Raw genomic sequence first — 27,147 nt, forward strand, 5'->3', positions numbered from 1 at the left:
TTCCCCCTCCCTTTTAGGGTATGGAAATCAATACATTTAAAGCGGCCTTCGAAGCTCCTGAAGTGGGTTTTATTCTTTCACATGCTGTGTACTGCAGGGATGTTCTTAAACTGAAGAAAGGACAGAAAGCGGTGATTAGCAATGGAAGGGTGAGCAAATTATATTTATGAAGCGAGAAAGGCTTTACTTGCAGATATCTTTGGTCCTAATGTGGTACTTCCACTCCCCCCCCCCTACACAACAGAATGCTAATTTTGGATTCATTTTAATGTAAATCAAACTCCTGACCATAATTTTAAGTCCTATGGGGACTCTAAAAAGATGATAAAATAAGCTTCTTTTTCATTAATTATTATTATTATTAATTAGAATTATTATGTTTATTCTTTGTTACAGTGTACTTTTATAGATTTTTCAACTGTGAATCCTCTATCTCTGAACTTGACGTTCTGATGACCTGTTATTATTTATTCATGTATTTATTAGATTTTTTACCTCACATAATGTAACAATCCCTTGGTAACCTACAGCTATTAATACAGAAATATAACCAGAGATCTGAAACTCATAAATATACAAAGCCTAACAAAGAGGTGTTACAAAACCAAATTTCGTTTGGAAAAATTAAGTATTTCTTCCTCTTTCAGAAGGTGGTCAAGATTGCAATAGCTGAAACCCAAAGCTTTTCCAAAAAAAATTAGCACTAACATCAAAAAACACTTCTGATTTTACCTCCCCGGATCTCCAAAAATTGGGGAACAATCAGCTGCTTCTCTCTGCATGAGTGTAATAATCAGACCAGTTTTTATAGGCAAATGTGGTATTGTAATCTGTGCTAAAATGTTCCAACTCCAGCTTGTTACTGATTATTCAGGATGGGTTTATAATAGCATTTATCTTAGAATATGTTGTCCTGAATAACTCCTTTGTGATACTAAGATTTGCACAGAAAGAACTTAATAGACTGCTATAAAGCTGAAGGCATCTCCCTCCCTCCATCCTTGTATCTCCAGTTCTGAAATACTTTTCCAGTGATGCAGATTTGGTCCTCCCTCAATTATTTTCTATTCCAGACAAACCTATCTTATTTTCCCAGGCATTTTGCCTTCTCTTTTTGGGCTGCAGAGTACTTATGTCCTACTTTCCACACTAACAGCTGTTTAAAGTGCTAGTATTATGTTAAGCTGTTCCCAGCTTCAGTCTTTAAATGTCTAATATTGTGTATTGAAAATACAACTTAACATCTAGCAGTGAAATGTTTCTGTTTTTGTTTTTTGTTTACTAATAATGGTGTGCAGTAAACATTCAGTGTAGAAGTCTATGGAGATTCTCAGTCATCCAGGTCCACTGGACCTTGGTTTTGCTTTGAAGATGTTTCGTTTCTCATCCAAGAAACTTCTTCATTTCTCTTGGATGAGAAGCGAAATGTCTTCAAATAAAAACTAGAAAATCTAGTTGCCTCTTGAAAGAGCATCTTTGGGACATTCAATGTAGAAATATTTGCTTATTGTGAAAGACTACCAAGGTAGTTAGCAACAATAGCAACAAAACCAAAATAAAACAATTGGATCAAATAATCAAGCATCACATTGATCCTGCAGGCCGTAAAAGTTAGTACAACCTCAAATGTCAATAAACCCTCATACTAAGAGAAACTGAACAACCTTCTTGAAAGAGAATATTCTTATCCCTAGGTGACATAATCAGAATGGGCCTTTTTTCATGTGAAATCTCACCTGATATGGCAGAGTAGTACTGATACCAATCTAAATGAATATTGCCATTTTTTATTGTTCAAAAAAATTGCAAAACTATTGTATGTGTTGTATTCCCACTGGTAATGCATATTAAGATACTGTGCTGGTTGCAGATTATGTCCAATTCAGATTACTTTGTAGTGATCATGATCATACCATTTCATCTTCATTTCAGATTATTGGTCCATTGGAAGCTGGGGAGCTTTTTAACCAGGATGACTTCCACTTGCTAGAAAATATTATTGTAAAGACATCTGGGCAGAAAATAAAAACTCATGTTCAGCAGTTAGGAGTGGAAGAAGATCTGTAAGTAAAAATTGAGTAGGTTATAGAAAGGAAGTGAAATTCTTCACTGAGCTCTGTTGGTGGTTTCAGTGTTTATAGAATACATAAAAGAGATTCTCCCTCTGTCATGCCACCCTTCACATAACGGTACTGGTAGTTGTGTATTAAAAATAGAAGAATAGTATCTTTGGCAAAACCAGAGCATATTTTATTTTGCGGATGCAGTCATTCCTTTAAAATTAAGGTGATTTTAAATGTAGAGAATTTGTATCGTAAGATTTTAACTTACATTGGTTCTGTTACTTTTATTTACATTTTTTTTCTGGTAGCACAATATCTTTCATGTGTTAAAGGGGTATTATAGTTTGTCTCCCATTCATAGGATTTCGAAGAACGCTTGACTGAAAAATATGTAAACCTTATTTTATAATAGCAGTACATGAGCAGATAGTATAAAACATAATGCAGGTAGTCCTCGACTTACAACCACAAGTGAGCCCAAAATTTCTGTTGCTAAGCAAGACAGTGGTTTAAGTGAGTTTTGCCCTATTTTACAATCTTTTTTTGCCACAATTGCTAAGCAAATCACTGCAATTCTTAAATGAATCATGCAGTTGTTAATTGAATCTGGCTTCCCCATTTTGCTGGGTTTTTTTTTTTTTAGAAATGGTGATCACATGACCCCAGGACAATGTAATTGTCAGAAAGACATTCCAGTTGTCAAGTGCCCAAATTTTGATCATACGATCCTGGGAATGCGGCTGCAACAGTCATGTGAACACCGGTGATAAGTCTCTTTTCAGTGCCATTGTAACTTCGAATGTCACTAAATGAATAGTTGTAAGTTGAGGATTACCTCCACATTGCTTCTCTTTGAAAAGCAAATAAAAAAACGACTTCGCTCTTAATTACAGAATGAGTCTCATTTGGGATCCTTGGGGCTCATTGAGCTTTCTGGGTTTTCTTGCAGACCCCCAACTATGTAACTTCAGTGCTAATCTGGATGTTACTGAGTTTGGGTAATGAAACATCTGCAAGAAAACAAGCCATCTCAGAGGACACCAAGGACCCCTCGGGTCAACCCTGAGCTACAAATATTCTCGGTGATGAGTCTCATCTCTTATTCTCCCTTTGCCTTGTAGCTTTCTGGTTTGTGTTAAGTTGATCTTTTATTTGCATTCTAATGGAACAGCAGGCTTGTGGCTTCATCCTTCTTCTGGTCCTTCCATCTTCCAGTATCCCTGTGTGCCCCTCCCAAGCCAGTTCTCAAAGCAAGGGAAATGAAATAGATATCTCTTGTAAGCAAGCAAAGAGAAACAGCCAGTTGGCTGGCATTTAAGCCACTGGATTTCATATATAGTCTATTTTATCATTTGCAAAAGCAGCACTTACGATTTGTTGGTTGTTGTTTTTTTTTGGTTAATACATCTCATCAAGTGACCTTTTTAAGGATAATAACATTGGAAGGAAACATTGGCAGGATGGTCTTTTTCTCTCTCTTCAGTGCAAGTGACCTTGTCATGAAGGTGGATGCTCTTCTGTCTGCACAACCAAAGGGAGAGGCAAGGATTGAATACCAATTTTTTGAGGACAAATACAGGTAAAAATAGTCTGCAAGAGTGGTTCTTAATTAGTCTTGTCTGTCCGCCAAGAATAATATGCATTCAGGTTCTGTAAAATATAAATAATCCTGAAAAGATTTCATTCATTAGAATTTCCATGCATGTTTTCTTCAAAAAGTGTTAAGGAAGTATTTAAAAGATAAAATATAGTAATGGATTATATGTAAACATGAGTTGACTCTTTAACTATTCTAAAAACGGAATTCATAAATTTTTTAGACTTTTGTTGATATTTATGTCATAGACTAAATACAAACATCATGATTGCGCATACTGTATGTAGTTTTTTTTCCCTTTTTCTAGTGCAATTAAGTTGAGACCAAAAGAGGGAGAAATATATTTTGATGTTGTGGCTATTGTTGATCCCGCCACTAGAGAGGCACAAAGACTTGCTCCATTGCTTATGGTATGAAATTATTATTATTATAATCACTATTGGATCATTGTTGTTGTTATTGTTATAATTATTATCTCTTTTATTCATTAAACATGAAACTCAGTCAACTGGACATTTAAAAATGTATCACAAATATCATTGACTGGTGTTGATGGTTGATATGGGTTCCTGCGAGCATCCTATCATTTTTTCATCATCCTATCCTCCTCCTCCTCCTCCTCCTACTACTACTACTACTACTGTTGTTGTTGTTGTTGTGATTATTATTTATATTGATAACTGCAAAATGTAATATTTTGGGTAGTTATGGATATTCCTTCTTTACCAGTAGAAGAAATTAACTTCTCATTTTACAAGCAGTGTGTGAAAACTATTATAAAAGTATTCAACCTTAACATGCAAAATACAAGTAGTCCTCCACTTACAACAGTTTGCTTAATGACCGTTCAAAGTTACAATGGCACTGCAGAAAGTGACTTTTGACCATTTTTCACACTTATAACCATTGCAGCTTCCCAGTGTCATGTGATCAAAATTCAGACACTTGACAACTGACACTCTTTATGACGGTTGTAGTGTCCCGGGGTCATGTGATCATCTTCTGACAAGCAAAGTCAATGGGGAAGCCTGATTCACTTAATAACCATGTTACTAATTTAACAACTGCAGTGATTCACTTCACAAATGTGGCATGAAAAGTCATAAAACAGGGCAAAACACATTTGTCACTTAACAACATAAATTTGGGGCTCAATTGTGGTTGTAAGGACCTGTATGCTGGCACTGGTTGAAATTTTCAAAATATACTATTATCTTGCCTTATCTTAGTTTTTTGTGAGTAATAATAACTCTTAAGAACACACTTGTAAACGTTTAAACTAAAAAACTTAATATAGTAGAAATGCTGAAATACTTAATTCATGACCTGAGCAAATCCTTTGGAAGAAGTGCTTTATTAAGTGCAAGTGTGCATATGACACACATCAAATTTAAAAAAAAATTAAAACAGATGTACCTTTTTCCAGATTTGGCTCTCTGGGTAAGCCAGTCTATTCTCCCCTACACATCTGTTTCACTTAACTGAGGGGAGGGAGAAGAAAGGAGGAGGGCCTGAGCATGCACACACACATGGAGGCAGGAGTTAGTTTATGAAGCAACTGTATGAACTTTTAAAAATGTGTAGCTGTTTTTAGTGATTCAGTTGTGCTCCAAGAAGATAATAGATTTGAATTAAATTGAACACATTTAGAGAGGACTTTGATTTTTCACGTAACTAGCTTTTAAGTTTTCTTATGTTAGCTACAGTATATGTGTAATATCAATTAACAGACTAATAAGTTGTTCCCCTATAGCAAATGATGAGTGCATTTCAATGTTTATCAGCTAGTAGAAAGAACATTAGGGATATGAGAAGAGGAAGAAATTAGTACTTTAATTGCATTTAGATTTATGTGTCCTTTCCCCTCGATTTAGGTATTGAACAAACTCATAAATATGAACCTCAGAGTTTTTATGAACTGTCAATCCAAACTCTCTGACATGCCTCTGAAAAGGTGAGGAATAATAAGCTGAATCAAATATAACAGAATATAGTAATACTGATAAAATGTTATGTTTACTGTGCTTTTAATGCTACTGTTGAAAAACTGCAGGCTGCAGCTAGTTATTAATTTTATTTTTTATTAAGTTTATTAAGTTTATTTTTGTTTTCACTCTTTCACTGCTGAATTGTTTGTCTGATGTTAATCTTAACACTAGAATTAACATCAGGGAATCAAGCAATAAACAACAGTCTAATGAAAGAACTATCAAGGAGTACACAATTCCCTACACCCACTAATACTAATAGCTATTGCGTATAAACAGAGTAGCAAACCCCACTCCCTTCTAAGATGAAGTGGTTATCTAGTCTGGTAATGAAATGTCTGCAAGCAACTAGCAAGAGAGCAAATGTTTAATACTAAAACATTTAAGTGTTTGTCATCTTTACCTCTTAGCTTTTATCGCTACGTTCTGGAGCCAGAAATTACTTTTACAGCAGAAAAACACCTTATTCCTGGACCAGTTGCCAAATTCCTGGATATGCCTCAATCACCATTATTTACTCTGAATCTAAATACTCCAGAGAGCTGGATGGTGGAGTCAGTAAGAGCATCATATGATCTTGACAACATTTATTTGGAGGAGGTAAATATATTAATATGCATTCAAGTTTTAGAGAAGGCTAGAAATATTCCATTTGGAAAATAAAGCTTTCAGCTAAGACTTTTTAGTCAACTGATTGAAGATTAAAATCTGCACTGTCTTAACCAGTATGATGATTTGGAGGATAGGATGCACATAATTTATTTGCTTCTATCTTCCAATAATATGCACTGATTTTTGTTTCAAGGAGTTGGATTTCTCCATTATAAAATAGGCTTTTCAATAAAGTTTTTTTTTAATGCTGTGATGTTAAATAGCAAGAAGATAAGTGAAGCTGGCAAACAATGAATGCTAATTGTTAAATAAACTTAACACTGGTAATTGGGACCAGCAACTCCATTGTTAAGCAAGTCAATTGTAAAATTGATATTGTATGCGTGCCAATTTATGACAGCAGTTGTGGCTGGCACAACTGTTAGACAAATCCTGCATGATTGCAGCATCTCGCTGTCTCATGATCTCCATTTATGATCTCCTGCCAGTTCCCCATTGACTTTTCTCGTTGGAAGCCTACAATGAAGGCAGCAAATGGAGATCACATGATTGCGGAGTGCTGCTACCATCATAATTGTGAGTCAGTTTTCAAATGTCTTGTGACTGATCATTCAGTGAAGACTACCTATATCAGTAGAGTTTCTTCAAGCATTTTCCAGAACAATTATTCTAACTTTGTACTCCCCAAATGAGCTGGCATTGCAAGTTCCAAAATTCTTTACCTGGCATCATTATTAATCCCATTTGCTGGGAACTTGGGATATTGTAAAGTCCGGTATCTTTGAAGAATATATAGTTGTGTAATGTTGTCTTAGTAAGATGGTTGCAGAATCTAGAATTGAAAAAAATATTTATCCATTGACACCAGTTTTCCCAAACTGTATAATATTCTGAGTCTTCCTTGTCCCTTAACTCCAATGTGAGTTTATCCATCTCTGTGCAATCAAAGATCTTTTGGATTATCAAACAGTCTGTCGGCATGGTATCACTTTTCCAACATTGTGTGATTATTATTTATCAATGGATAAATAATAGGAACATGAAATGTATAGCCTAGAAACATAGATGTATAGATATAGGAATAATTAGGAATGTATAGAATTGAAAAAAACTGAATTAATATAACAATTGAACATAGCATATGCTATGTTAGAGTTGCCTCCAAGTCAGCTGGGTCTCATATAAAATTAATAAAAAATAAATAAAATATCTGTAGCTCTTTTAGTGGTAGACATTTTCTTGCAATGCAGAGTTGTGAATATTTGGGGTATATATTTCTGGGTCCAAATCTAATAAAAGAATGGTCTTCTTAGCTGTAGCTATCAAGCCTGCAATATCGCATTATCTAAAATTATAAGATAGACTTATTTATTTTACTTTTCCTATTTCAGCTATAGCTTCTTGATGCTGATCATTGTTTTTAATTATTAAAGCTTTTGAATGCTAAACTAGTGGTTATTTCTTTTTACACAGGTGGAGAGTGTAGTGGCAGCCGAGTACGAATTAGAACACCTCCTTTTGGAAGGGCACTGCTATGATATCACTACAGGGCAACCTCCCAGAGGTCTTCAGTTCACTCTTGGAACATCAACAAACCCTGTTGTTGTTGACACCATTGTCATGGCCAATTTAGTAAGTGACTGACCATCTTACTGAAGTTTGATAGAATGCAATATGAAATAGATTCGTAAATGTTTAATTGGCTACACATATGTCAGACAGTTTTATAAAAGCAAGCAATCCATTTTCTGGAATCCAAAATTCAAAATATCCAATATTCCGCTTTATATCTCGTATATAAACAGATATGTCAGCGATGGTGAACCTTTTTTGGCTTACGTGCCAAAAGGGGGGGAGTGCAGGGGGGTCGTGCACGGGCATGCCGCACCCATAATGCAATGCGTGACTCCCAGTGCGCATGTGGGCATGACAGGTGCGACCCCCCCCCATTTTTTGAATTCTTTTTTCGCCCTCCCCATGCTCTAGAGGCTTTATAGGAGCATGTGGAGGGCGAAAACAGTCTCTCCCCCCCCCCCCCGGAGGCCCTCCAGAGGCTTCAGGAGCTTCCCGCCTGTTTTGTGCGCTCCTGCGCATGGGGGCTTGAGGGAGTTAGTTGTTGGTCAGTCAGGCCTGGGAGGAGGGAGTTGTCTGTTTTCCTATTCCCTTCCTTCCCAGGCTCTTCTTGGACTGGACCATCGATTAATCTGGGGAGTCAGGAGGAGGAAGTTGAGGGAGTGGCCTCAAATTTAATCCAGTCTCCGGGCAAATGGGGCGTGTTAATACCCACATGTGACTCCTCCCATGCAAGCTTCGAGACATGCAGTTCAGTAAGACCAACTGACATTTTTAGTCCTCCAGAGCCTTCAGGGAAGCCTCCGGAAGGCCCCTGAAGGCTCTGGAGTAAGCCCTCCGGAAGTGACTTCTGGTTTGCTCGTATGGTCATTTTTCATCCTCCAGAGCCTTCAGGGAAGCCTTTGGAAGGCCCCAGAGGGCTTAAACCAGTCCTATGAGCAAACCAGAATTCCGTTACTGAACTTCTGGTTTGCCCATAGGGCCGGGGTTTTTTTGCACTCTGGAGGCTTCAGGGAAGCTCCTGTGGCCTCCGGGGGGGAGGGGGAGGCTGTTTTCGCCCTCCCCAGGCTCCTATAAAGCCTCTGGAGCCAGGGGAAGGCGAAAATGGCCTCAAAAAAAGGCTAAAGTCAGCTGGGCAGCGCGCACATGCACACTGGCCGGCTGACAGGGTAACGCCTCACATGCCCTGACAAATGGCTCCGTGTGCCACCTGTGGCACGCATGCCATAGATTCGCCATCCCGGGATATGCCATTCTCTTGTTTTATTCCTAGGCAAGTAATCATGTAAAGAGGAAAAAAAGCCTTTGCCTCTTGACTTTCACAAAAATTTTTATTGTGGCTTTTGCTAAGCCAGAAGCGTAAACTAGAGACTAGGTTGAATTAAACATTAAGCATTATAAATATTTTAAAGATTTTTTTGAAATTGTTTTTTTTAAAGCATCTCGCAGTCATAACATAGAGAAAATAATCTAATAATTAAATACAATTCAAAACAGTAAATTACCCAGCTAGAATCTCTCACATCATTTTAGCCTCCTTTTAAAAAAAAAAGAATCTGGGTGAGAATAACTGATACTCTCTTGAGATCTTGCGAATGACAGAATTCATATTTGAATAAGTATCTATAAATTCACTGGAGAAAGAAACTCTGTTTAGAAGAATTAGCGGTAAAAGGAAACTAGGCTGCCAAAGAACATGGTAGCTGGACATCATTAAAGCTGGCACCAGCCAGAGCATAGAACAACTCAAAGAAGTAGTGCAAGATTGGAAGATGTGAATAGAACTGGCTTATAGAATTGCCAAGAGTTGGACACAACTGAATGGATAACATCATCATCTATCTATAAGTATGTTAGGATTTACGATTGAGTCTAACAGCTGATAGGTATCTAGTTGGTATATGCATTTCGTATTAATTCTTAAAAGTATTTACAGAATATATATATATATATTCTCAATCCTGATAAAGATATCCTTTGTAATTATATTTTTTTAAATTTGAAAATTTTAGAGAGAGAGAGGGGAAAATGCAAAGCTGGTGCAGTTCTAGGGTCAAACTTCAACTTTTAAGGATGTAACAATGTTTTTCAAATGTAATTTTCCCATGTATACTGTATTTCTAAGCATCTAGACAGCTCCATTCCCAACTGGTCACCTTAATAGGGTAACATTTGTAAATCATGCAATTCTTTATATGATCCCTGAGATTTTATGAAAATCCTGTAATTCTTTTAAAATATTTTTTCTTGTGTTGGTTTCAGATTATATTTTATTATCCGGTGTCAAATCATATGTCATTTACATTACATACATACTGTATATATGTCTAGGATCTAATTAAAGCTTATTGATAAGATATTTTAGACATTGGAGGCTGGTATCTGTTTGTATTAAGGATATAATATTTTCTGTGCAATGAATAATTTAAAGATAAGTAACATGCCAAGTTTAGTGTAGTGGTTAAGGTACTAAGATAGAAACTGGGAGACATTAGGCACAAAGCCAACTGGGTGACCTTGAGCCAGTCCTTCTCAGTCCTAGGAAGGAGGCAATGGCAAACCACTTAAGAAGAATCTTGCCAAAGAAACTGCAGGAACTAATATTCAGGAGTTAAAAAACTGACTCAAAAGCACACATGTGCACACACAGCTTGCCAAGTGAAATCCAGGTGAATTAGGCATCATAATGGGAAGTTTGGTACCTGGTAAATTGCCTAAGGTCAACTAGAGTGTTTCTTTTCCCTTCCCCCTTCTCCTTTTTAGGGATATTTTCAGTTAAAAGCCAATCCTGGTTCCTGGTTTCTGAGGCTCAGAAATGGAAGGTCTGATGATATTTACAAAATTTACAGGTTGGTTGGTAAAAATCCCGATTCTACTTGTTTATTTTTATACTCTGTAGGATATAGCGATTCCATCAAGATGGGTTATTTATTTAACATACAGTATTTCTATGCTACCACAATAAAAATAAGTTTGTTAGCAAGAGTTAGCAAAAAAATTATATAGTGTTTTTCTGGATAAAAAAAAAACCCACTGTAAAACATCCACTTAAAACCCCCACCACAATGACGCTATAACAAATCAGGGAAAGGATCTTGGAAACAGCTCAGTCTTCAAGAGTTTTTTGAAAGTCCAGCAAAGAAAGAGCTACCCTGATTTCCATAGGGAAGCAATTTCAAAGAATTGGCACTGCATTAAAAGAACTTGGGTGGTCTTACGAATTGGCACTTCAAACAATTCAAGAGTCAGGTTGGCTTCATTTCATTTCCTTAATTAATTGGACAGTTTTGAATTTGAAAACTTCTGAACTTAAAATGCCTCCCTCCTTTAAGTTTAGAACAGCTGTTCCACACTTACTCGAAGTGTGGAGTGATGTTCCAACTATTCCAGAAATGCCCTGATGTTTAAAGCTTAATTTCAAGCTTTAAACAACTACTCTGAATTCAAAATAAGAATATTTCTTTCTCCGGATTTTGAAATATTTTGAGCAAGTTCATTTGCACTTTAAAACTTTTTACATTCATCAATAGTCAGGGGTTTTTTTGTTTTTTGTTTCATACATAAAATTTATATGAAAGTATATATCCATAGTTGGATTAATATGATTCTGGAATAGAATTTGGGAAACATAAACTATTTGAAATAAAACTAGTTTTGAGCCAGATTTTGACAAAGCAGAGAAAAGTGGCAGCAAAATAGTGATTACAAAGCTAATATTTTAAATGTAATTAATTTTTAGTCATGATGAGACAGATTCTCCTCCAGATGCCAGTGATGTTGTCGTTGTTATCAACAATTTTAAAAGCAAAATTATTAAAGTGAAGGTGAGTTTGAAAAGGATGGTAAAGTACTATTTTCAACAATATTTTCCTTATATGTTTCAAAAAATATTTTTATATACGGATATAATTTGTAATTTAGTTGAAAAAAACCCAGACTATTAACAATGTTAAAAGAACTCTTTGCAGTTTTGTATAAATATACTTAAGCTAATTTACTATTTTCTCTTTGTCAGGTTCTTTGTGTTCTCTGAGTTTAATTTTCTTTTAGTTTTTTGATGACATTTCATGTTTCTGCAAGAAGAAAAAGAAGTTCATAGATCACTAAGAACCCAACAGTTCAATCCTTGGCACATTATATTCTCCTTTGTATTCTGTCTTTGTAGGTTCAAAAGAAGCCAGATATGCTAAATGAAGATTTACTTAGTGATGGTACTAATGAAAATGAGTCTGGATTTTGGGAATCTCTGAAATGGTAAAGATATTTGCAAGTCCTTCACTGTTTCTTGAATTTCCTGAACCTAATTCTTACAACATAATTTTAGGAATATTTGGAATCAGTTTTTATTATTTATCAATATGTTTCTATTAAAGCCATAATAACAAACGTAAAATAATAAAAAATAAAAGGGATTCAGTGGCTAAGACGCTGAGCTTGTCGATCAGAAAGATCAGTGGTTCAAATCCTTAGCGCCGTGTAGCGGAGTGAGCTCCTGTTACTTGTCCCAGCTTCTGCCAACCTAGCAGTTTGAAAGGGTGTAAAAATGCAAGTAGAAAAATAGGGACCACCTTTGGTGGGAAGATAACAGCGTTCCATGCGCCTTCGGTGTTTAGTCACGCCGGCCACATGACTACAGAGACGTCTTTCGACAGTGCTGGCTCTTCAGCTTTGAAACGGAGATGGAGCACTGCCCCGTAGAGTCGAGAATGACTACCACATATGTGCGAGGGGAACCTTTACCTTTTTATTAAAGCCATAATACCACTGTTTGCAATAATGACTAGTAGTTAATAAGGATGACATAACATGAAAGAAACTTTTTTTAAAAAAAAATTGAGCATTGCAAAAGGTTTTTTCCCATTGTTTTAGGGGATTTACAGGAGGCCAGAAGAAAGAAGAAGTGAAACAGGATAAGGAAGATGTAATCAACATCTTTTCAGTGGCATCAGGACATCTCTATGAGAGATTTCTTCGGTAGGTGTAGAATTAATTTTATTCAAATTGTAAAATGCTGCTTATACATGGAGGTTTGCAGGATTTTTTTGTTTTCTTCATTTATTAGGGTTTGGAGTTTATTTTACACACGATTCATTTTGATAAATAAGAGAATAATTTTACAATTATGGATGAATGCCATTGTAGAATTGTAAGGGTCAAAAAAGATCCAGAGGAAAAAAATCCACAGCATCCATAGAGAGATTGTTGTACAGATCTTACCATCCAAAAGTTTTTCCTTATATTTAAATGAAACCTCTATATCTGCAATATATACCTCTTTATTCTGACTCGTAATTTCTAGTTTCAATGGCAGTGGAAAATTCTCACTCTTTTAAGAAATGAAACACTAATATCGTATATGTTTTATTTTAGTATGATTCATATCTACACTGGTTTTTTCTGTTTCCTTAGCACTAAGGCTACACTCTATCCTGGTTTAACAGTTTTGTGCTTACGCTTGAATGAGGATTTATTTTAGAGTATTAAGACATTAATTCTGCACCCACTCATGAGCTTTTGTTAGGTGGTGATGAGAGGCTTCAAGACGCCCACGGTTCATTTTTAACATACATAAGTACTGATGTTCATCTCTAATGGGCCTTCAGTGGAATTTCATAAGCTTTATAACAGTTGGTATCTGACTCAAAGTGTAAAAATCTTTTTGAATTTTTCAAAGAAAGCAAGTGTTGGTCTAGATTTTTTTTTTTAAAAAAACTTACCACAATCTTTTAATGGTGTGTTTTAAATTAGCAACTACTCTTTTTAAAAAAATTTCCTCCCCCATCTGTCAATTGTGCATTTGCAGAAATCCAAAACACCTAGTCGTAGAAACCAAGAGGTGTCAGTAAAGACTCAACATTCTATGTTTGGTCCTGACTACATGCTCAATCCAGAAATATGAACCCATGTTTAATACATTCCTTAAAAGTTTTCCTACTTTTATATCTTCACCATCTTTTTCAGCGATCTTAATTAGTGGGGAATCAGAAGTTCTTACTAATCTGTTAGAGTACACAGAAAGTTTTCAAAGATCCCTAACGATTTTCAGCCTATACCTGTTCTTAAATTATCCAGAATCATTCTAGCCAATCAGAAAAAAATGATAATTCTAAAATACAATGTATAATCATTTTAAAATCATGTGGAGTACTTCATTTTGATAGACCAATTTATATAGTCTTATTCAGCTCCTGATACAGCAGTGCTAATGGGAAATCCTACAATCTTGTGTGTTTTCATTCTTTGGAGCCCTTTGTTTAAGAACAGCTTAAAACAATTAACTAAACTTTTTATCTCCTTCCAGTGCTCTCTTATAGTCAGTTTGTTAAGATTTTTCATAAGTTTGCAATTACAGTGACAAAATAGGTGAAAAATAAGACATAGAGGTTTAAATTAGTTCTAGATTTTATTGGTTGTATTTTATCTTATTTGTTTATAATATTTGTTATATTATTTCTTTTATTTCATTAACAGCATAATGATGCTATCCGTGCTGAAACACACAGAAACGCCAGTGAAGTTCTGGTTTCTGAAGAATTATTTATCACCCGCAGTTAAGGTTTGTTGTAAGAAAAAGAAGTTTTCCATTTTCTATTTTTAAGAATTTTATGTACATTTATTTATTTAATAATAACATATGGTTGACCATGTTCCAAATCCTAACTTAGATGGCTCACAGCAATAGTAAAAAGAAAAAAAATCACAAAAAATCAAAAATATTTGGGGGAGGGCCAGCTTTTTAAGGTCAGGTGGATCTGGGAGAGGGGGGAGTGTTCCTTAGAGCAGGGCCACTATTGAGAAGGTGCATTTCATGAGTCCCACTTGATGAAAACATTTGAAAGAAGGTACCTGGAGTGTGCCCATCCTATCCAGTCTGGTGGAATAGGCAAATATACCTAGGTAGAAACAGTTCCTCAGATAACTTGGCCCCCTCCCAGATAGGGCTTTAAGGCTAATCGCCAGCATCTTGAATTACACTGGAAAGAAACTGTAAGTCATCTCTATAAGTCAACAACAGGGTTGTAATATGGGCAAACAGAACTGCCCAAAACAATTACAGGCAAAGTTCTGAGCTCAACCATAAGCAACCTGTGTCAGCGTTCCAAGTATCATGCAGAATTAAATCAGAGTCCAAGGCAAACCTTTCCTTAAAGTTCCAATTTAATAAGTCAGACATGTTGGTACATCTGTGGAATCCCAATTCTGGAAGTTACCTAGGATTCCCACCCAGTTGAAAGTTCATGATCTTGTCCGCACACCCACTAATCCATCACATGGTCCAATCTTCTTCATCCACTCTGTCATCTCCACCCCGCTGGTTCCGGTCAGGTGCCAAGGTACGGAGACAAAGAATAACCTTGAGCTTCTAGAAAGGAATTTTTTATTTTGAAAACAACACATTCTACCCATTGCTATTCCCCCCCTTAATGAATATGCATACTAAAGATGAAGCTAGAAGAGAGAGTGTGGCAGGCCAAAGATTCTTAAAGAAACCGCTGTAGGCCTGACAACTTGCTTAAAAAGCAGAAATGCTTCTGCTTTTGCTTCAACAGAGCATTCAGTCCATAGAAAACAAATTCTCTGCATTTCAAGCAAATCATCTGCTAAATCTCTTTTCTAAACTCCGAATGTCCCTGATTTCTTTTTCCTTTTCATATTCTTCTTGTCTGTTTCCCAAGATCTTCAACTATTCCATGTTCCATATTTTCTTTCCAGGGCTGTTTCTCATTTTTTTCTACACAGACGGGTCCCCATCCATTCATTTCCCCACACTTTCCCATCTGTTCTTATTTAATCATTTCAATTTGATAATAGGTAGTTAGAATGGTTGAGAGGGGGGAGTAAGATTTTGGATCCAGGTTATGGGAAATCCCAGCTAAAGAATACAGCTAGCTAGAATGCAATTAGTCTGGAGACATATGTTTAATTTAGGATGTGGCTCATTTATTGCTAGAACTCCAAGCATATTCCTAGCTATTTTTTTCACACAGAATATCAAACAATGTAAGAAAATGTAGTCCATTATTCACTTTCCTCAAATTGGAAAATATAGTACATTTTAGAATCATTACACATTTTTTGTGCCAGGAGTATAAAAAGGTGGTAAAGGTGAAAAATGTGTCAAATTTCATACATATATTAAACAACATGCATATGTATATATCTTTTCCTGCCTGCCCTCCTGCCTGCCTGCCTGCTTATCTATCTATCTATCTATCTATCTATCTATCTATCTATCTATCTATCTATCTATCTATCTATCATCTATCTATCTATCTATCTATCTATCATCTATCTATCTATCTATCTATCTATCATCTATCTATCTATCTATCTATCTATCTATCTATCCATCCTGTTTCCCCGAAAATAAGATCTCACTAGGTAATAAGTCCAATCAGGCTTTTGAGAGCATGTGCTGAAATAAGCCCTCCCCTGAAAATAAGCCCTTTCCAAAAATATTGCAACAGAGCAGCAGCCATGAGGTGACCATGCTCACCGGCTCCTGCACTTCAAAAATAATAAGACCTCCCCAAAAATAAGGCCAAGTGCTTATTTCAGGGGGCAAAAGAAAATAAGACCCTGTCTTATTTTCAGGGAAACACTCTTTCTTTCTTTCTTTCTTTCTTTCTTTCTTTCTTTCTTTCTTTCTTTCTTTCTTTCTTTCTTTCTTTCTTTCTTTCTTTCTTTCTTTCTTTCTTCCTTCCTTCCTTCCTTCCTTCCTTCCTTCCTTCCTTCCTTTCTCTCTTTCTTGTAAGCAGACTCTCAGATCTATACCTATATATACTGTATATACGTGAATACCTTCATACAAGCCAAAAGTGGTTTCTCTACCATATTTCAAAGCAATAATGAATAGTGATTGGAAATGAAATTGCTACAGTCATTATAAGTAGAGATAAAATATTATTGTGAGAATGAGCTTAATTCTAGTGAGTTGGAAAAAAAGCTTCTATTATATTTAATTGCAGAAATCTCTCTCTCTCTCTCACACACACACACGCACACACACGCACGCACACACCCACACACCCACACCCCTCTTTGGCAGCATAGATAACTTAAGAATAATTTCTTTGAGAATAATACTCTGCTGGAAGGAAAAATATCCTGTGGATATGTTCCAGTGTACTAAAACCTCTATTCCTGTTTGTTGTTGTTGTTCCCATTTTAAAATCCTATTTGCTGGGTAGGTGAAAGGACAATATACCAATATCTCTTATTTCATCTACTTATAATCATTTTCTCACACTAAAGTCTTTGCTTATAAGAAATGTAGGAATGCAAGAAAATTAAATTTCGTTGTTTATGAGAATCAGGCAAAATGTGAAGATTCCTGATTTTACCCTTTGCATATTTACCATTATCCTTGAATATTTTTCATAGCCAAATATCTAGCTTTCTTAAAAATAATGTAATATATCCTTTATGTTTTTTTTGGTAATTTGTGTTAGAAGCTGTTAGGACAGTAACTAATATTTTGTTCCAGGAATTCATCCCATATATGGCTCAAAAGTACAATTTCCAGTATGAATTTGTCCAGTACAAGTGGCCACGCTGGCTTCACCAGCAAACAGAGAAGCAACGTATTATCTGGGGTTACAAAATTCTTTTTCTGGATGTGCTTTTCCCCCTCGCTGTTGATAAATTCCTTTTTGTAGATGCTGATCAGGTAAGTGGTTTTGAAGACTCAAATGTTATTTATTTTAAAAAGAATGTCTGTGGTGTCTTTTTTTAGCTAGGGCACCCTACAACTTACATTTTAAAATTTAAAAATAATTTATACATTTCATAGGGATTTATAGGTAGAAAAAAATAGCTGATAAATGTAAAACCTCTTGAAAATTTAAGGCGATCAAATGATTGAATAGCACAGTTAAATCTAAAGAAAGAAACTACATTTCTAATTTCTTTAAAGAGATTGTTTCACAGCTTAAATGCTAGTATACAAAAGGCCTTGTCCACTGTCCTCATAAGTTATCCATTCTTGATGGTGGGACAATACAGGTGTATCCGAAACAGACTTATATGAGAACTGAGATCTAGAATGTTTAAGGCTTTATAAGATCAGCCTCTTGGATACATACTTGGACACACAATAGTAGCCAGTGAAATTGGATCTAGAATCATGATTCAACAAAAGCGCAAATCAGAAAGTAGTCTGGTTGCCACTTTTCACAATAACTTCAGTTTCCAAAACCTCTTTAGCTTACATGTAGCACAGCTCGTAATCTGAATGGACTTTAATGTATTGAATGCTTTGGCTAGCTCCAGGATGAGGCAAAAATAAAAGATGATCCACTATAGGGCCACCTAATCCTTCATGATTGATACCAAATGACCAAAGCTGCAAAAACTCAATCCTGCATTAGACTATCTACTGACCAACAGTGCACTTGCCTTAAGCCACTTCTGATTGATTATTATTTGGCTTCCTACATTAATGATTTACATAGTCTTCTTAATGTCAAGAAAATGATGAAACCTGACCCCAGAATTCAGGATGATTTCTTCCAGGTAATGAGACTATTAGGATTCTTATGGAAATTGTAACAGATCAGTGGGATAACATTCCCCTTAGCACCATCTTTTAGGAGATAGTGGTGAGGTAAGATCAAAATTAATCTACCAAATTCCCATATTTGGTACGTGGCAAAGAAAGGCCATGTTTGATATACCCAGCAAATGAATATTGAATCCCCTGCCTATGTCCATGAAGGTTGTATATCATATCCTGGGCTTCTGATTTGACGTTTATTATTTCCCCCCTATAAAACTTGGAATTTGATTGTCTTCATTAATTCTAGATTCTTTCTCAGCAAAGAAATATTAAAAATCAGCATATAATTTACTGTGTGATGAACACAGTATGTGTTCAGTACAGATGAAAAAGTGATAAACATTTTTTTCATCTGTACTGATCTACTGCATGATAGTCACAGGAAACTAATGGAAAGGAGTGGTGATATGGAAACCTCTAGCTTGCAAGCAAGCTCTCAAATGATCGTAGGAGATTAAGCAACAGTTGGGATGATTGAGAAGGTTGGGAGCATATAATAGTATTTTGGACATACCCTTTCCCATAAAAGTCCATATAATTGGGGTATAGCTTTTGGGAATGGATAGAAAAGTATTGTTGCCATATATCATGTTTAATTAAGAGGAAAGTGACTAGATAGAGATCCAAATTCCACATTTCCTATGGAATATCTAAAATTTTAAACGGAACTATTTTTTCTTTAGATTGTGCGTACAGACCTAAAGGATTTAAGAGATTTCAACTTGGATGGAGCACCTTATGGTTATACACCTTTCTGTGAAAGCCGCAGAGAGATGGATGGCTACCGATTTTGGAAGTCGGGATACTGGGCAAGCCACTTGGCTGGAAGAAAATATCATATTAGGTGATAGATTTGCACCCCAAATACTTCTGATCTATTTAGACTGAGAGTAAATAGTAAATTTTTTTTGAAAGTTACAAATACATTCCAATGTGAATTTATTTTGCATTTTACTTATTTAGTGTACAGGTGACTTTAACAGCTGTTCTTTCTCTGTTCCTAGTGCTCTTTATGTTGTAGACCTAAAAAAGTTCAGAAAGATAGCTGCTGGAGATCGACTCAGGGGACAATATCAAGGACTTAGCCAGGATCCAAATAGCCTCTCCAATCTTGATCAAGTAAGTTTATCTTCTATATGTATCCTTCCAATCTTTTGTTCAAAAGAGATGCAAATCTTACAGTAATATTGCTTTTTTAGATAATTTCCCCTCATTCGTGGCAGATATCAGATTCCAAAAATTTGAGTTTTGCAGACACATTGCTATTCTGTGCAAAATCAACTCTTAGAAACTTGTAGAATGGGCATTCCTCTATAAAGCTTTGTGGGATACAAACATAAGATTGGCTAAGAATAACAAATATTAAGGAATAATGTTGAAGTTAAGAAAGATAATATTTTGTGAAGAGATGCATTATAGTTACTAGTAGGTGGACAAATAGGAATATGTATTAGTGGCATCTGGACTACTGGTTATATGTCTGCAGGAAAGGTGGTAGAAAGGTAGAAAGGAAGCATTCACAGACTACCATTCCATCCCCTCTGCCTACTTTCTGAAGTATATGGATATAGTTGTTCCCAAAGCAAATGCAATCCATCTGGGTTAATCAAGCTGGCATCCTTATTCTTGATTCAGCAGATGCCACCTGTTTTCTGGAATTTAGATGGGACAAAACAGAAAATCTCTCTTCCTTAGCACTAGGTTTTTAAACAAAAGTGTTGTTCCTTGTAACAGGATGAATAGGACCAAAAACCTTGGAATATTTGGTGCAGTACAAACACAACATTAGAGTAGGGACAAAGAATTTTAATGTTAACAGTAGCGCAAAATATGTACTTAGCAAATAGCATAATGGAATCAAATTCTGGCAGTTTAGGTTATATACAATAGTGGCAACGATTAATCCAGAAAGAGAGAAAGAAAGTACAAGTGAATGTAAAACTATACAGCTAAGTAAAACAGCACTGAAATTCACCCACACATACACAAAGTCAACACCACATTATTTTGCTATCCTTTCTCAGGCCAATTTTATCTTACTGGTTTCAGTTCTCTCAGGACTTTGCCATAGGACTGAAACCCCAAACTCAGTTAAGAAATCTGCTCCTTCATTTCTTGATACACTGAGGACTTGCAGCCAAGGCTACAGGACAAAAATAACGTCCATGTGTTTCTTCTGGTTAGAATCCCACCCCCTGCCTCTCACCGTAAGAAGAGAAACGCTTTATAGAGCTGTAGAATATATGAACTTCCAAAGTATAATCCCTTAATCTGCCATAGACACGCAGCTGAGCCGTAGTTGCCATCTGTTAAATGCAAGGTACAATAACTCAATATAATTTAAGAACTTCTGGAATTCTTCAGTGATATGATTGCAGATGAGATAGGCTCAAAGGTAATTAAAGATAAATGTTTTCCGTTGATGCTTGGTTTTTTTCTAGCATGCTCATCTTAAAGTTTTATTGTTTTACTCTACATGTTCTGAGAAATACAGCTCCAGTGTATTTCTCTATATTATTACTTGTCCCTAGGGCAGTGATGGCTAACCTTTTTCCCATCACTTGCCAAAAGCGAGGGTAGGGCAGGGGGGTCATGCGCAGGTGTGCCAACACCCATAATGTTATGCGTCTGACTCACTGCGCGAATGCTCGCGTGACCCCTGCCCTTCCCCCCGCTTTTGGGTGCAATGGTCCCCTTTTCCACCCTCCAGAGGCTCCATAGGCTTTCTAGGAGCCTGGGGAGGGTGAAAACAGCCTCCCCTGCCCCTCAGGAGGCCCTCTGGAGGCTTCAGGAGGCTTATCTGAAGCCTCTGGAGGGTGAAAAATGACCCTATGGGCAACCCGGAAGTCTGTTCCCAAACTTCCAGTTTGTGCGTTGGGTTGTTTTTCACCCTCCAGAGGCTTCAGGGTGAAAAATGGCCAAAAAAGAAGGCCAAAGTCAGCTGGCCAGCGTGCGCATACGTGCTGGAGCTGACAGGACAATGTCTCACGTGCCCTAACAAGTGGCTCTGCATGCCACCTGTGGCACGCATGCCATAGGTTCGCCCTAAGGCAAATTTTTTTAAAATAAATTGGTCAGCAGACATTTTGTAATGTGTGTAATCCGTTTGTAATGGATTAATTTTAATTTATATGCAACTGTAATGCATTGCATTTTTTTTAGAAAGTAAGCAATGAAAGAGAACTGTACATTTTTGTTTTATAGGATTTGCCCAATAACATGATCCATCAGGTCCCCATTAAATCACTACCACAGGAATGGCTTTGGTGTGAAACTTGGTGTGATGATGCTTCAAAGAAGAGAGCAAAGACTATTGATCTGGTAAAGTTGCTTCATTATATTGTGTGTGGAGGGGGAGCTTATCTGTTGCATAGGAGTTCACCAGCCTGCCAAGTGGCCATTCAGAAAACCTCCAGTAGGAAGGAGTCCAGCATGGTTTTTAGGCAGACTGTTCCACTGTTTTGCAGCTCTTAGTTTAAAGATGTTCCTCCTAATATTCACCCTGAACCGTCTTTCTTTTAATTTAAAAGCCTTTTGTCCTTGTCTCAGTTTCAATGGGCCCTGCCTTCTGTTGCACGTGGCGGCTTTTCAGATATTTTTATTCCCTTTATTTTTTGCAAGCTAAACAACCTCCAGTTTCCTTAACTATTCCTCAAGATAGCTTTTCTGTGAACCTACACCAATATTTCCATGTTGAAGGCCAGTTCCCAGAACAGTGCATCAAGTATAGTCTGGCCAGTGTATAAAGTACAGTGGAACTACTATCTTCTATGAACTGGACACAGTGCTTCGCTATATTTAGTTAAGGACTACAGTGGTTTTATTAGCGTCTGGAACATGCTGCTTATTCATGTTTAGCATCCAAAAACATTTTTAGGTGTGAGCTGCTACTAAGCCAATTCTTCTTACTCCTCTTTACCAATGAGTTTGTTGGCTGGTCCTTGGTGTTCTCGGAGCTTTGTTGTTTTCTTGCAGAAATTTTGTTATCCAAACCAGGTAGCATTAAGGCCCACCCATCATTGGCTCATTATTTTATCATATCTAGGTTTTAAATTTGATGATATAGTTATAAATTAAAAGTATAATTATTTTTTTGTGGATGACATTAGGAATTCATTTTTTAAAAAGATAAGATTTTACAAATCTGGAAAATAATCAGCCCATGGTAGTAATAATGAAACTGAAAAAGAAGTGTAATATTGATTTTCTATTGCTATGTCAATAATGTATAATAAAAATATAGCTATTGTATTGCTATAGTTATAGATTATATTAATCATGCTCTAAAAAAGAAAAGAAGACTTATGGAAATATGATAGCTGTCTTCAGTTATATGAAGGGCTGTCAGGTAGAAGATAAGGCAGAATTATTCAGAATTATTTCAAAACACGTCAAGAAACAATGGCATTAAATTATAAGAAAGACATCGGGGAAATGATAAAGGCAACAGCTGTTTAACAGTGGGATATATCGCCTTGGGAGTGTTCTGACCTAGACTTCCCAAGAGCATGAAGCAAATCCCTGGTTATGACAAAATCCCCTTTTATTAATTTACTGTGAATTCTGCTCATTCGCATCCAGCAAAGTCTTTCAAGGGAGGATTTATTGTCACAGACCTTATCTGGCTTAGAGTGCTGCCAGGCCAATACCTGCAAAACTTGGCAACGAGTCTTGGAGAGTCACAAGCCAATTAAGCGAACTAATTGTCTCCTGAAAACTCCACTTCCCTTTCGCTCCTCTTTTATTTCCTCTGGGAGGGGGCATTCATCATCCACCTGTGGCCGTACTCCCAAGTCAACTCCTGTTCTTTAGCTGTTCCCTTCATCTGGCAACTCTGCGCATGCGCACACCGGGAACAGGTTCCAGCTGTTCATCTGTCTCACTGATGTCTGACTCTGAAGGCAGCTGATAACTGGCTCTGCCCTCCTCTCTGCGTCCGACATAGAGCCCTCATCAGAGCCTTCCCCAGACTCCAGAATTGGCCCATGTTCCTACCCAACCTCTTCACTGTCCGAATCTGCTGCCAGTTCCATTGGCCATTGGCGGGCCACAACAGGGAGATAGTAGTTTCCTCACCAAAGGGTCTTAGGCAGAGCCTACCTAGGTATCAGTCAGGGGTACTGCAGTAGTGAAGCCCTTTATCAGGCAAGTCATTAGACCAGACGATATCAAGATCCCTTCCAACCCTGTATGATTCTATGCTTGAAAGTTAAGTTCTCAGGGAGTGTTCAGTACATTTTTCCCTTATGTGTCCCCATTGCCATTGACGCATGTGTTATATTGCAGTGTAATAATCCAATGACAAAAGAACCCAAGCTGCAGGCAGCAATGAGGATTGTCTCTGAATGGCAGGATTACGATCAAGAAATTAAACAGTTATATAATCAATTCCATCAAGAGAAGGAATCAGGAATATTAATTTCAACAAATGAAACTGAATCCCAAAGTCAGAAAGGTAATTATTTTTCATGGCATTCATTATTTTAAGAAATATCTACAGTATTTTCCATAGAAATTGGGAGAGGTAAGAAGGTAGAAGGGGACTAAAGCTACTGTGTCTCCATTTTTAGAGGAGAACTTAAATGTAAGCTACATACTTCAAGAACTGGCCCTATGTAACTTTTTGAGTCCTTTTTAACTGAATAGGCATTAAGTAACTATCTGTAATTTGAGCTCAGTAAAAGTATAGAAATGGAACTACTTTTTTTCTTAATATTGTTTATGGGTAGTCCTTGCTTAACATTCATTCATTCAGCGACTGTTATGATGGCACTGAACAAAGGATACTTATGAATGGTCTTTGTAGTTGTGTCCCTGGATTCACATGATCACAATTGGTGGGCTTGGCAATTAACCTGAAATTATGACGTAGCTGCATCTACCTGTGACATGAACAACCTTTGTGACCTTCATTGCCAGTTTCCGACAAGCAGTGTCAATCGTGAAGCAGCAGGAGATTTCAAATAGCATCATCACAGGATATGCCTAACAACAGCAACTGGGACTGCAACAATTACCATTGTAAACAGGATGTTGTGCCCTACAAACATGTCACGTAGTGACCAAGTTCCCAGTCTCAATTACTATCAGTGTGAGGACTACCAGGATATTGTTCATGAATGTATTACATAATTGTCCATTTATGAATTTGAAAGGTTTTTTTTCCTGAAAACCAACCATTCTGCATTGGTCTCTATTAGTTGTAGGTAGAGCTGTTGTGTAATTTAACCATGTTTGTTTTCTAGTTGAGACTTCTCTGTTAGAAATAGGAAAATGTAATAGAAGGAATGGTTCTCTTATTTATTTTATATATTTTATTTATTTGCCGTAACAATACATTAACTTTCAGACCTATGTTATTAATGGCATTTAAATGATATGCGGTTATTGTATTTGTGCATCTTCATATTTCTCTCTCTCGTTTTTTCTACAGACACGCTATTGCATGGGGAATTATGATCATGGTGACATACTGAGTGAGACTATTTCATAGACAACTTTTCTATCAAATACTAGTTTTTCTTAATACACTTGCAAAACTGCTGAATAAAATGGAAGGTGTGGGTCTTGCATATTAATTGCAATTCAATTGATTCTGACAGATTGAATGGGAACTGGATTATTTGAATTAGCTGAACTGTTTTTCTTTGCACCTGTGAGAGATTGAAGAATCTACAGAAGGATATGGAAATTGAGTAATAAAGAAGTGTGATGAAAAGCCTCATTTGCCAGCTTTTGGTTAAGTCTACCACGCTATTCCAATCTAACTCAATACGTCTCTACACCTTCCTCAGGAGTCCCGAGAAAGGGTAGCTACCTTGAAGATAAAATATGGAGAATACACAGGCATTTCCATCATTTCAAGATGCTGAAGCAGAGAATGCTCTTTCAGATTTTTACAGGGATTTTAATGATATTTTGGACTGCAGTCAGAAGTCAAATGGATTTTTTTTATCATAGCCTTTGTCCTAATGGGAAAGTCACAGTTCTTTATTTAAATATATTACATTGTGAATATCACCTCAGACAACCCATAACTGAGCAAAAATGTCAAAAGCAATCCACAACTTTTGAAATATATATTTGCAAATGTGTATTTTAATGAAGCAGACTTTCTGTGGTACTTAACATCTTTTTCCACTGACAACCTGAAAGGACACTTCTCTCCAATTTATCAAAAACTGCAAAATTATTAGGGCATTAAGACTGCTATAATTTGTCATCGTTCACTGAATGTACTTTTTGTTCATGAAAATCTGTGGAAACGTTTTGATTATGTAAATTTGATAAGTTTATTTTTTTTTTCCCTTCAAAAAAAGCGATGTCAGGTGAATAAAGCCTTAGAGTTCCTATATTTTTTTTCTTTAATTCTTCTCTTGTGGATCTGCTATTTGTAATAGTTGTCTTGTTTTTGCATATTATATATGCACAACTTCCTGGTCAAATTTTCAATTGTACAAACACATTTATTTAAATGTAAAATGGTATCTAAGGAATGTCCAATCTTGTCATGTCCCCTCCTCCCCACTTGTAATACTTTTTGTTACTGCTTTTCAGATGAAATAAGCAACTTTTGTAGAAAAATATCATATTGAACAACTGCCTGCAACTTTGAAATGGTTTCAAATACTTATAACTTGGTTTTTTTTTTAATATAAAAATACCTGCTAGAAGGATTAACATCAGGAAAAAAAACCCACCGCCAGATAAAATCTAATCTGTGCGAGAAAAAAGTGTTGGCAATTCACATCTAATACTGGATATTGAGAACAAATTGCAAGCTTTTCAGTGCAGGCAATAATTTCTAATTTTGCAGTCATATTATGAATTCAATGAATTCTTGTTATTATCACATTATCTGTTATTCTACAGTGTAGAATTTAAAGTGCAGTCTTGTAAGATTCCAAACATAAAATTGTATCATAATACAAGGACACACTATAATCCCACATTTGAAAAGCCATCTTTTGGTTTGTGTTGAATGTTTAATAAGCTAAATACACACAGTCCTCACTTTCTAACCACTCAATCGGTGACTATTCAAAGTTTGACCACAATTGAAAAAAAGACTGAAAATTGTAGTTGTTGCAGCGTCCCTGTAATCACACAGTTGCAATTCAGGAACTGGCACACATTTATTTATTTACTTATTCATTTTTTTTATTTATACCCCACCTTTATTATTTTTACAAATAAGGTGGTGAACCGATCCAACACACCTTCCTCTTCCTATTTTTCCCCACATGAGGTGTGTGAGCCTGAAAGAGTGACTGGCCCGAAGTCACCCGGCTGGCTTTCATTTACAACGCTGCTTGCTGCATCCTGTAGTCATGTGATCACCATTTACAACTTTCACAGATCGCTTCCAACAAGCAAGGTCAGTGGAGAAGCCAGCAGAAAATTAAAAGTCACAGACCCATGAGGTTCACTTAACAACTCCAGGTGATTGGCTTAACATCACAGCTTAACAATTGTGGTCAGAACTGATGTCATAACTTGACATGGTCACGTGACATTTCACTTTACATCCACATCACTTAGTGACAGAGTCACTGGTCCCAATTGTGGTCAGTAAGTGAAGACTGGAGGAAGGATACTTTGTTTCCATTCTTGGAGAATTCATATCTAAAGTAGCATGTAAGGACAAGCCTCTGATAAAATTCTGCTCCTAAGAAGATCGATTGTTTTAGAATGGCCTTTCTCAATCTTTTTATCCTGAAGGAAACTGAAATAATTTTCAGGTCTCAAGGAATCCCT

The 27,147-nt window shown here is 36.4% G+C and overlaps 1 protein-coding gene across 3 annotated transcripts in view; it reads left to right on the forward strand.

Moving 5' to 3' along the window:
* UGGT1 (UDP-glucose glycoprotein glucosyltransferase 1) overlaps positions 1-25,742 on the forward strand; it is a 50,448-nt gene extending 24,706 nt beyond the window's left edge. For all 3 annotated transcript variants that reach the window (XM_081954785.1, XM_081954784.1, XM_081954786.1), the window contains 18 exons: positions 18-149; positions 1,933-2,063; positions 3,547-3,642; positions 3,968-4,070; positions 5,535-5,614; positions 6,059-6,248; positions 7,734-7,892; positions 10,596-10,681; positions 11,572-11,656; positions 11,998-12,086; positions 12,702-12,806; positions 14,304-14,388; positions 17,320-17,502; positions 19,074-19,234; positions 19,395-19,509; positions 21,595-21,711; positions 23,677-23,845; positions 24,824-25,742. In XM_081954785.1, the coding sequence (XP_081810911.1) occupies positions 18-149; positions 1,933-2,063; positions 3,547-3,642; positions 3,968-4,070; positions 5,535-5,614; positions 6,059-6,248; positions 7,734-7,892; positions 10,596-10,681; positions 11,572-11,656; positions 11,998-12,086; positions 12,702-12,806; positions 14,304-14,388; positions 17,320-17,502; positions 19,074-19,234; positions 19,395-19,509; positions 21,595-21,711; positions 23,677-23,845; positions 24,824-24,849 (2,112 nt within the window). In that variant the 3' untranslated portion in view covers positions 24,850-25,742. The remainder of the gene's footprint in view (positions 1-17; positions 150-1,932; positions 2,064-3,546; positions 3,643-3,967; positions 4,071-5,534; positions 5,615-6,058; positions 6,249-7,733; positions 7,893-10,595; positions 10,682-11,571; positions 11,657-11,997; positions 12,087-12,701; positions 12,807-14,303; positions 14,389-17,319; positions 17,503-19,073; positions 19,235-19,394; positions 19,510-21,594; positions 21,712-23,676; positions 23,846-24,823) is intronic.
* The last annotated feature ends 1,405 nt before the right edge of the window (positions 25,743-27,147 follow it).

The sequence above is a fragment of the Natrix helvetica genome, assembly GCF_964273705.1.
Source record: "Natrix helvetica genome assembly, chromosome: 5".
Lineage (NCBI taxonomy): Eukaryota > Metazoa > Chordata > Lepidosauria > Squamata > Natricidae > Natrix > Natrix helvetica.